Source organism: Heterodontus francisci, chromosome 2, assembly GCF_036365525.1.
Source record: "Heterodontus francisci isolate sHetFra1 chromosome 2, sHetFra1.hap1, whole genome shotgun sequence".
NCBI lineage: Eukaryota > Metazoa > Chordata > Chondrichthyes > Heterodontiformes > Heterodontidae > Heterodontus > Heterodontus francisci.
The window spans coordinates 59,151,407-59,163,511 of NC_090372.1; the positions used below are offsets into that span (position 1 = coordinate 59,151,407).

General features: G+C 45.2%; 1 protein-coding gene across 1 annotated transcript in view; it reads right to left on the reverse strand.

The window, feature by feature from the left end:
- slc6a3 (solute carrier family 6 member 3) overlaps positions 1-12,105 on the reverse strand; it is a 128,957-nt gene that overhangs the window by 83,239 nt on the left and 33,613 nt on the right. Inside the window, exon 5 of the mRNA XM_068050467.1 lies at positions 8,434-8,568. Within this exon, the coding sequence (XP_067906568.1) occupies positions 8,434-8,568 (135 nt within the window). The remainder of the gene's footprint in view (positions 1-8,433; positions 8,569-12,105) is intronic.

Consider the following 12,105-nt stretch of genomic DNA (forward strand, 5'->3'; position numbering starts at 1 on the left):
AGCAAAGGAAATAATTAGTTTTGTATTCAGAGGAATACAATACAAAGTGAAGAAGATAATGCTAAACTTTTACAAGACCTTGGTTAGGTTGCAGTTGGAGTTTTGTGTAAAGATTTGAGAACCTTTTATTGGAAGGATATTAAAGCAAAGGAAAAAAGTGCCGTGTAGATCCCCTGGGATGATGCAGAAATAAAGGGATATAGTTATGAAGTGAGACTTGAAATGTTTGGGCTTTTTATTTGAGAATTTAGAAGATTAAAGTATGACTTGATAGTCATCAAGAAAATGAACGGATATTGCAAAATAGCAATAGATTGTTTACACTGGTTAGTCAGATCGTGACAAAGGGGCACAAATTTAAGATAATCACAAAAGAATTAAAGGGATGTCAGAAAATAATTCTTCCCACAAACGATGGTTACAATGTGAAAATTTCTGTCACAAACCATTGGTGAAGCAAAGTCCATATATTCTTTTAAAGCTTTGGAAACTGGAATATTAAAGAGTATGAAGAGTGAACAAGAGATTAGATTAAATGGGCCATATGGAGAAAAACACTGGAGCAGACTTGGTGAGCTAATGGCCTGTAACAATCTGATTCTAGGTGCCTTTCCACCACACTGTACATGCTCAGAATTTCTTCTCTAGCTTATATGCCACAGGTTATGATGTGTTATCTATGTTTAAACAGCTGAAAGGCTGGTTATTATTCTATCATTTTGCCAAGCCAATCAACAGGTTAATGACTTTGATGCCTTCCAATCGTCTACATACAGCTGAATTCCAATAATTTATTTTATCAAGCTATTCTTAAGTTGGCAAAATATTTGAAAACAAACATAGTATAAGAAGACACAAGCAAAATACTGTGAATGCTGGAAATCTGAAATAAAAATAGAGGCCAGGATTCTGCCTTGGCAACCTGGGTCTCGACTACCGGCAAAAGTGCCGGCGAGAACCCCACGTCGCTTCCTTTGGGGAAGGCCCGCCAAATCAAGTGCCAATTAAGCATTTAAGTGGACAGCAGATAAAGGACCCCGGTGATGCAAGTGCCACCTGCTGAGAGCTGCTGGCCTATCAGACGCTGGAAGATCTTTCAATGAGCAGCACCACCTCAGAGGCGGTGGCTGCTGCTGGTAGAGCACTCACCCGAGGCCCTGGAAGCAGGCCACAGGTAAGTCTCAACGGGAGGGGTTTTGTGGGCTGGTGGGCCGTGGGAAGGGGGGTGTAAAGAGGTCGGCAGCAAGAGCACGCGGTGGTATTCAGCGGGCCCGCCCCTATTCCCGATGCCAGATGCCCCCTTTCAGGCACTGAGTGCCTTTTCACGAGAGACCCCTCCCACCTGGAGCCAGCCCGTGTGGGTTGCTTGGCATGTTCCCTGTGCATCGACAGGCCTACCTGCCGCTGGGCTAATTCCGCCGGTGGTGGGATGAGGCCCTTAATTGGGCATTAATTGCCCACTTAAGGGTGTCAATTGGCGGCCTTCCTGTCCCGGACTTAATTTGGTTGGATGGAGGGAAGGTGGCGGGCTTCCCCCACCTCACCATCCCGCCTGATTATACGCTCTCCTCGCCTCCAAGCCTGATGTGGGAGAGAGCATAAAATTCCCCCAGAAAGTGCTGGAAATACTCAGCAGGTCTGGCAGAATCTGTGGAAAGAGAAACAGAGTTAACATTTCAGGTTCCAAACTTTAACTCTATTTCCCTCTCCACAAAGTCTATCCAACCTGCTGAGTGTTTCAAGTATTTTGTCTTTTAATTATAGTGTAAGAAGAGTCATATAAAAGTCATATTCTTCCGTGAATAGCTGATCATATTGCTCCTCTGTCTCACTGCTCTCAACAGATGACTTATAGAGTCTTCATTTCAGTGGAACTTTGGTTAGCCATCAGCTTCTATTGTCTGCCTAGGGTCCCCTCTACCTTGTTGGATAATCAATGTTCTATTGTAGATTTGTGCTTTGAGTACAAAGAATGCCTGAGTTACAAGTGACGAGCTTTGCCTATTTCAAAACAGTTGCATAAGCCTTTGGAAGTTTCATTCTCCTGATGCCTTAATTAACAACATTAATTTACATCTAAGTAACATTCTTAATGCAAAGAAATATTCCAACATGCTTCACAAAGAGGTATAAGGAGGCAGACATTGAGCCTGGAAGAACATTCGGGGATAATAGAAAGCTAGGCTGAAGAAATAGGTTTTGAAAAGGTTTTTGAAAGTGATGAGGGAGAGATGGATAGATTTGCAGAGGAAGTTCAAGACAGTACAGATTGTCTGCCTATCATTATGTCAGCAATTGTTTCAAATGACTTCTGTATTAAAATGTGTGAGGACTTACATCAGTGTTGGTGATGCAAAATCAAAATCTGGGCTGCGAAATTGAACAGAGCCCAAAAATGGGCATGAGGAGCGCAATGTGGGATTACCCCACGCCCATTACTTGCAATGCAGGCAGTACACAAACTGCTAATTTAAATGATCGTAGCGGGTAGGCAGCACTAAATGCACTATTGAGTGGCTGCATGCCTGTGAAGGGGTTGTGTTACAGTCAAGTGAGGAGGGGTCGAAGGGCTTTCCTCTTTTCCCTCTCCTTGTTTGACAACAACAGGTTTAATTCTTTCTTCAAGTGGATGTACTGGTAAATTCAGTAGGTGTTTGATTACTTACTTGCTATGATCATAATAAGAACCAATCGGACAGGTTTTCTTGAGTTCACAAAGAAAGAGGTCAACTTTATTGTACCTAAAGCGAACTAATAATAAAAATAATAAACAACGTGCCAACTTTAACTCACATACACACTCCGGAGGTTACAAAGTGGGGAAAGATAGATTGGTTGAGTTTGTGGCGTTCAGAGATTTGGCTGGCTTCTAGCTGAATTTGGTGGTCCTGAGATTTTTTGTTTGAAGAGGTAGATGACTGGTTCGGTGGCTCTCTTGGAGACAGCGACATGGATGATTTCCTCCAATGGGTTTCTGATTGTAGCCGGAGTATGCAAATGTGGTCAGTCAACAAGCAGGATTTGAAAGCTTTCAAGCTGGAATGGAGAGAGAGAGAGAGAGAGAGCCCCCGTTTGGATCTGCATGTGTCACTCAGTCATTCAAACATAGCAGCTAGCAGTATTTCTCTCCTGCTAAGAAGACCAGGTAGTTCCTTTAAACTTCCTGGGTCTTGGTTCTTGCTGGGGCATGAGCAGACATTTCGTCTCCCTCTTAACAAGCATTGCAGTGTAGGATATAGCGTTGCAAATTAGGTAGCCATCATAAGCTGCTAGCAAAGTCATCCTTTTAACTGGTCTTTTTAAAATGTCTTTTAAAAAATATAAATTCAGATCCAGTCACTGGATTAAAGAAAATTATCATTCTACAAAACTCTGGGCCAAAAAGTAGAGGAGAACCGTGCTTTGGCCTTTCAGAGCTCCCCCAGAGCAAACTAATGGCACTTAGGCACTTAAGTGCCCAGAGCCAGGATCGCCATCCCTTACAGATGGGAATCCTGCCTTCAAGAGCTGCCGGCCAATCAGAAGACCAGCAGTTCAGTAGCATCAGCAACGCCACTGGGAGTGGTGGACACTGCCAGTACTGCAAGAGGCCTTGGCCCCAGGCCCAGCGTTGGAGCCCAGACCCAAGGCGAGTGAGGCGGGGTTGCCGGGTCCAGTCTGGCAGGCCCTGGGGGGGTCAGGGGCTGAGGGTGGGAATTTAGTGCAGGGGAGAAGAGTTAGCGTAGGTGGAATTTTTCCCAGCAGGGTCTCTCCATGGGCCACAGACTGCCCACGGAGGAGGATCCCCGCACCTCCTAACACAAGGTCGCCTTGTTTACTCTTTGCATGGCCGAGGTCCCCCCTGCAGCGGCAGAAGAGGTCCTTAAGTGGCTGCTAATCTGCCACTTAAGAGCCTCAATTGGCCTCTGGGCGGGAAGGCCGTCATCAACCTAATGCCCCCAAATAAATTCCAGTTCGAAGGGAAGGCAAAGGGCCCTCCATCCCTCGCCTCCCTTCACAATTCTATGGGACCTCCCACCTCCAAATCCATCTCTGGCGGTGGGGGTGTGGGGGTGGGGGCATTAAATTCTGCCCAATGTCTGCTATTCAACCATGACAGGCAAATTACACAAGTACATTGCACCAGACTCACTGACACACTTCCCTCTCTCTTGTAAGACAAGTTAGCACATACCTGGAGGCAGCAGGAGCTAATCTGCAGAGAGCAGGCATGACAGCATATCCCTACTCCGATGGGGGAGTAGGTGGTTGCCATCATTGTGGTGGCCATCGCTGAGGATGTGGCCAACAGTGGGGCTGAAACTATCAAAGATGAGAATATGCTTATACCTAAACCTTCTTCTCACATCCTACTTCCTCCTCGTCCCGCAACCTCTTCTGATCCCCAAGCTATAGATGGAGTAAGAATGCGCCACTTGCTTTCCATGCCCTCTCTCACCACAACCTTGTGCCTTTCTCTTTTTGGATATCCAAGAATTGCATCCTGGGCATGCAGTGGTGGAACAGCAAGAGATGGAAGTGCAGGCAAACAGTGATGAACAAGAAACACTGTCACTCGTTCTCACACTCACAGCCGCCAGCTCAGATACTGTCGCTGTTTGCACTTTAGAGAATAGCTTAAAGGTGGGATCTACATGTGGTTTAGATACCTGGGACAACTGGCCTGCAGTCAGAGAACAATGATAGTGCAGGTGCCAGCTCACTGGAAGATAAGGTTACACACCAATTCTGTTGCAAAGGACTCAGATGAGGACTTTGATGGGGCATCTTACAGAAGAAGGCTGATGGGTGTACTCAATGAAATGGTTAATGCATTGGCAGACCTATCAGAAAGCCTGCAGTCAATGTCAAGGAGCATGGAGGAGTCTGGCACCAACTTGGCACAGGGCTTTGCACAGAGCTCGGAACCCATATGTTCCATCGCGGAAGTGGAGGCCAACTCCATGAGGACATTTGCAGATCCAACCATGGATCATCATGTTTTCATTTTAGTATTGTGACCAAGAGGACACTGTGATGACTAGTAACCATGATAAAGTCTCTGATGGATGATTTCTCAGCATCCATTGCAGCACAAGCAGATGCCACCCAACTTACTGCAGTGCTGCAGTGGAAGCTCAGCTTGCTGCCATTGAAGTTCAGACGGCTCTCATTTAAACTCAGACCGCTACCACCATGCCTGCAGATACCAGTGTACAAAGGGGTTTGCAGGGTGTCATAGCAATCTCTCCTCCAACACATTACTAGGATTGTTGAGGTGCTTCTTTTGGGGCATGGCTCGGTGGAGTAGGAATCTGCTGCCCTCTCTCAAGAAGACAATATTTGTTCTCCCACCAGTGCCCTTGATGTTACCCGTCAGTCAGCCAGCCCAGACCGCTGCCACCCATGCCAAGATGATGCAGTCTGCTGCTGGGTCTTCTAAGTCCAGGGCAGCTCAAGGTTGTCCTGCAAGGCCAGCTGGAGTCTCCACCATTGAAAGTCAGCAGCCTTCCACCAGCTGTACTGCAGCCACATGGATAGCTCTGCATAGAAGCACTAGGCCAGGCAAAGGCACATGGAAGATACGTATTAAGGGAAGGCACAAGGGTAATTAGTTGACATTTGTGTGCAATATGGCATGATTTGATTTCTAAATTTGGTTTGGAATGTTTATTTTGTGGTTGCTTTTATTTGAGCACTGTGACCAAGAGGACACTGCGAAAGTCAATAACTGAGGGAAGAAAAGGTTTGGAACTAGTGGCAAATGGGGTTGTGTTTACTGATATCGCAGCTGGATGAGTCAATCCCGGACAGCCCGGGCAGAAAGGGGCTGTGTTGGTTGCTGTTGTGATAGTGTATTTGGTAGTATGTTAAATATAATCATTTAAATATATGTTCATGCTAATATGTATGTTATCACTGGAAGTGATACAATATCACATGATTTAGTTTTCTTGCACAGTTAGTTAGCACATGCAAGCTGAAGCAACAAGTTTCTATTAAAGCTCTGTGTTCAACGTCTATGCTTTCCCTTCAGCTTCGTTTGCCGTAATCTAGAAAGAGATAATACAACAATTGCCTCCTCTCTTCTTCTTCTGCTTCTTCTTCATCCTCACTTGGTTGGCTGGTGACAAGGGCCATCCCCTCATGATGGTGAGGTTGCGCAGCATCCAGCAGACCACCATGAATCCTGACACATGATTTGCAGAGTACCGCAGGGTTCCTCCAGAGGGCAAGAGGAAGTGTTGTTTCAGATTTCCAATGATCTGTTCTATCACATTTCATGTGGCAGCGTGGTTTTCTTGTATTCATGCTGCCTACATGTGTGTGGGGGTTGTGCATCACAGTTAAGAGCTATGTCATCAAAGGATAGCCTTTGTCGTCCAATAGCCCCCCTCTGGTTTGTTGTGGTGACTCAAATGCAGATCGCACAGCGGACTGCCAGAGAACAAACGCATCATGACTGTTGCAAAGATACTGGCCATTGACCTGCTGCATAGGGTTGCACATCAGCTGGACATTGAGAGAGTAGGATCTCTTCCAGTTGCAGTATATCTCAGAGTTGACATGTGGCATCTGCAAAGCGACTTGCGAGCAGTCAATAGCACCCTGCACCATGGGGAAGCCTGTAATCCTAATAAAGCTGCATGCACATTTTGCCTGCTTCTCTCTGGCAAGAGAGAATGAAATGTATTCAGCTTCCTTTGAATACAGAACATTAGTGTTATAGTGAATGTTGCAAATATCACCTGTTCCAGTCTGGAACGAGCCAGACACATAAAGGTTCACGGCTACTGTTACCTCCACAGCCAATGCCGTCCTTGTCCTGCTCCAAGAGTGCAGTTGTGACTGCAGGAGGCAGCAGATTTAAGTAAGGACGTCCTTAGTGAAATGGAAATGTCTGACACACTGTTCCTCGCTGAGATTCAGGTAGAAGAATTGCCCCCTGAGTAGATAGGACCTTTTGCTAAGAGACCATTTCCCTCCCCCACTCCACTCTCTTCCAGAATCTTGTCCTGCTCTGTGTCATCTCTGTCCATTCTCCCTGTAATGTTGTAGACCAAGGGAATCTCCATTTCTGGGAGATGGTAGTTTGTGCAGAATTGTTGAAGTCAGGACAAAGTCCTTCAGCATGTGCCACACCACTCCCTGCTGACATCCACAACTTTAATGAATTTCAAAAACCACCAAGCATTTCTATAACCACAGCAACAGCCAGTAGAAATCAATTAGCAACTCTTTTGGGCCTCCTTATCTCGAGAGACAATGGATACGCGCCTGGAGGTGGTCAGTGGTTCGTGAAGCAGCGCCTGGAGTGGCTATAAAGGCCAATTCTGGAGTGACAGGCTCTTCCACAGGTGCTGCAGAGAAATTTGTTTGTTGGGGCTGTTGCACAGTTGGCTCTCCCCTTGCGCCTCTGTCTTTTTTCCTGCCAACTACTAAGTCTCTTCGACTCGCCACAATTTAGCCCTGTCTTTATGGCTGCCCGCCAGCTCTGGCGAATGCTGGCAACTGACTCCCACGACTTGTGATCAATGTCACACGATTTCATGTCGCGTTTGCAGACGTCTTTATAACGGAGACATGGACGGCCGGTGGGTCTGATACCAGTGGCGAGCTCGCTGTACAATGTGTCTTTGGGGATCCTGCCATCTTCCATCTTTCATTAGCAACTAACCTGAAAGTAATTCATGATTCCTTTAAACAGCGATGGTGGAGATTCCTTCCTGCTGCTGGACGCATGTTCAGCTGTGTGAGGTTAAGAGAACGCACTAACTGAAGCATTGAGCTCCAAAATGGCAATGCCAGTGTCAAATCAGCTATATGCAGATTAACTTCATGATCTACCTACTCTGCATATTTCTGACGGACACTAACAGTGAATGCCATTTTGGAGGCTCTGGTATTTAGCATATAGCCTGATACAATCAACAAATAGTTTGATAGTATTCACTTTCATTATTTTTATCATATAAACAGCAGAGGATCCAGAGCAAAATCCTGTCAGTTTCCATGAATAATGTTAGCCAGATAAAACAATTTAATTTAAATATATTGAAGGTATACACTCAATTTAAAATAAAGTAAATTTAAAATAAATTTATTCTGAAGGGAGGCCCATTGGCGAAACATCTGTTCACTCTCTAAATGCTGACATGCTGTATTCTTCTAACTATTTTTGTTTTTGCTTCACATGTTCTGTATTTACTTCATTCCATCAAATTTAGTGTATTTCTCTCTAAACTTGTAGCATTTGATTAATTTTCTTACTGTATTTTTTTATCTACAAGTTATTTAAAATGTATGAAAAGCAAAGCTATGGTACGATATTTGTTTATTGCTGTATACATAATAAATTACGCGCACCCATTATTTTAACACAAGAAGAAGATCAATGGCTGTTTTATAACTGGACACCACACAAGTATTGAAACTCTGGTCTTAAAGACTTACTGAGGCGCTACGGAGACGTAAAAAGTCAACACTTAGATATGCTTTGATTCCATCTATCGCTCCAGGGAGAGTGACGCCACGAAGCAGCAGGATAGTAAGAACCACATATGGCATAGTGGCAGTAATCCAGACGACCTGTTATGTGTTAAGGTAAAGCAAATTATATTTTACTATTTTTTCTGCACTTTATTGATTTTTTTAAACTAGGCTTCATCTACATTAAAGCTTCATAGCATTTAAAACAAGGATAAATTCAATATGACATTATTACCTTCACTAAATAAGCACAAAACTCTCAAAATAAATGAAATATACAAGTACACATAAAGACAATTGAACATGAAATTAGGAAATGGAGTAAGCCATTTTCATGATATCTGATAATAGTTTGTTTTCTGTATATTTTCTTGATGTAATTGTTAGTTTCATTTCCCATGATACTGACTTCTCATACAACATTTATGCATGCAAAATAATATTTAATGGTGGCAGACTCAGTTCAGAATTAATTTAGAAATACACAAAGTTTTACAAGGAGTACAGACTATGTTGTCCGATGGACCTGAATAGTTCTTTTCATCTCTGTCGCCTGCGTTCAAATGCAGCCCACACTGATGGAATGTAAATCAGAAATAGTTGTTGTGAGCCGCTGTTAGGCATCTCTTAAATAGATGCGTTCTGGTCAGCTTGCCTCACTGGTAGCAGCCCAAAGGTATGTCTTTGGAGGGGGTGTAGCGGCCGGAAGGGGGATTGCCGATCGGGATTCTGTCGAGTCGGGGGGAAGTACTCCTGCTCCTCCTGGCTCCACAGCAACATCTTTCAAAAATGTATTTTTCTTCAAAGCTAACTTTTTGGTGGCAACCACTGAAGAAGCCAGAGCTAAGCAGGCTTGCCTCATGCTCTGCTGTGAGATGCCTAATTTCCTAGAGGGTGGTTAAAACAGGTGTTAGGCCCCTTATTTAACGATTTAAGGCTCGAAAGCCTGTTTTAGATGGCAGCCAGGAACCCCTGAAAAATGGTCCAACGTAAGTGGCACTAAGTCCAGCTAGAAGGAGTACAACTGCGACAGAGTACATAACTCGGGGAATTTGGTCACTGAGGGAATTCGGCACAGTAAGGGAAGAGGTGCTGTTCTGGTCTTTTGCAAAACAGGGAGCAGGTCCGAGTGAGGGAGCAGGAGACAGCGAGACCTGAGAGCAGCAGCAGCGGCTGATAAACAAAGCAGGGGAGCGCGGACCATCCACAGCGTTTTCCAAAAAAAGGAGAAATGTCAGAGGATAGCAGGTAGGTTCTGAAGAAGGGTCACTGACCTGAAACATTGACTCTGCTTCTCTCTCCACAGATGCTGCCAGACTTGCTGAGTATTTCCAGCATTTCTTGTTTTTATTTCAGATTTCCAGCATCTGCAGTATTTTGGTTTAGAGATACAGCACTGAAACAGGCCCTTCGGCCCACCGAGTCTGTGCCGACCATCAACCACCCATTTATACTAATCCCACACTAATCCCATATTCCTACCACATCCCCACCTGTCCCTATATTTCCCTACCACCTACCTATACTAGGGGCAATTTATAATGGCCAATTTACCTACCAACCTGCAAGTCTTTTGGCTTGTGGAAGGAAACCAGAGCACCCGGAGAAAACCCACGCAGACACAGGGAGAACTTGCAAACTCCACACAGGCAGGACCCAGAATTGAACCCGGGTCGCTGGAGCTGTGAGGCTGCGGTGCTAACCACTGCGCCGCCCACTTTTGGTGAGTTATTGAGGGGTTTTTTCTCTCTAATCTGGGGTAGTCATTTAAGCTAGCACCAGGATACTATAAATTACAGTATTAAATTTACAGCTTAGATTAATTAATGGAATTCCAATTGGAGTACATATAACAGTAACTGAATTCATAAGAGTATTAGCACAGAGCAGATCTAGAGCCAATTTAATTAAAATTAATAGTTTAGACAAGGTACTAACTAGATTATGAAAAAGGGAATGAAGATATTTTTCATCATAGATGGGCAGCTGAAACCTGTTGCTTGCAATTCCAGCACCATGTGGGATCCTTAGGGCTTTGTGTGTCTTGAGGAACCATATGTATAGGAAGTGTCTCCAGCTGCTTCAGCTCGAGCTCAGGATTTCCAAACCTGAGGGGCGGCACAGTGGCGCAGTGGTTAGCACTACAGCCTCACAGCTCCAGCGACCCGGGTTCAATTCTGGGTACTGTCTGTGTGGAGTTTGCAAGTTCTCCCTGTGTCTGCGTGGGTTTCCTCTGGGTGCTGCGGTTTCCTCCCACATGCCAAAGACTTGCAGGTTGATAGGTAAATTGGCCATTAGCAATTGCCCCTAGTATAGGTAGGTGGTAGGGAAATATAGGGACAGGTGGGGATGTGGTAGGAATATGGAATTAGTGTAGGATTAGTATAAATGGGTGGTTAATGGTCGGCACAGACTCGGTGGGCCGAAGGGCCTGTTTCAGTGCTATATCTCTAAACTAAACTAAACTGAGAGGCAGCTGGAGAGCATCAGGGAACAGGAAATTTTCATGGATCATATGTTCCAGAAGGTGGTCACCCCACAGGCAGTGAATGTTCAGGATAGTAGATGGGTGGCCATTCAGAAGAGTAGGAAGAGGCAGGAAGTGCAGAAGTCTTCAGAGTGTGTGCCACTCTCAAATCAGACTCAGCTTTGGAGACTGCTGAGAGTGACAACACCTTGAAGGAGTGCAGTCCAGACCATGGCACCAATGGGCATGGGATTGTACAGGAGGGAGCAGCAAAGTACAGAAATGTAGTCGTTACAAGAGATTCCATAGTTTGGAGGGCAGACAGGCATTTCTGTAACCATCATCGCGAGTCCTGAATGGTGTGTTGCCTCCCTGGTGTCAGGGTAAAGGACATCTCGGAGAGCATGAATAATATTTTGCCGGGGGGGGGGGGGGGTGGGGGGGCGGGGGGAGGAAGGGAGTGAGCCAGAAGTTGTGGCACACATTGGTATCAACAACATAGAGAAGGCAGGAATTGAGGTCCTACAGTCAGATTTTCAGGAGATAGGGATGAAGTTAAAGAGTAAGACATTGAAGGATTACTCCCAGTGCCATGTGCTAGGGAAAGTAGAAATAGGAAGATAGGAATGATCATTACGTGGCTTGCGGCATGCTGCAGGAGAGAGGGATTTAGAATTATGGGGCATTGGGACCAGATTGAGGACTCGTCTACGGAGGTAGTCTGGGCCGAGGTTAGAAACAGGAGAGGAGAAGTCACCCTGATGGGAGTTTTCTATAGACCTCCAAATAGTTCCAGAGATGTAGAGGAAAGGATAGCAGAGATGATTCTTGACAGGAGCGAGAGTAACAGGGTAGTGGTTATGGGGGACTTTAACTTTCCAAATATTGACTGGAAATACTATAGTTCGAGTACTTTAGATGGGTCTGTTTTTGTCCAGTGTGTGCAGGAGGGTTTTCTGACACAGTATGTAGACAGGCCAACCAGGGGCGATGCCACATTGGATTTGGTACTGGGTAATGAAACCGGCCAGGTGTTAGATTTAGAAGTTGGTGAGCACTTTGGTGATAGTGATCACAATTCGGTTAGGTTTACCTTAGCGATGGGCTGGGACAGGCATATACAGCAGGGCAAGAATTATAGCTGGGGGAAAGGAAATTATGATGTGATT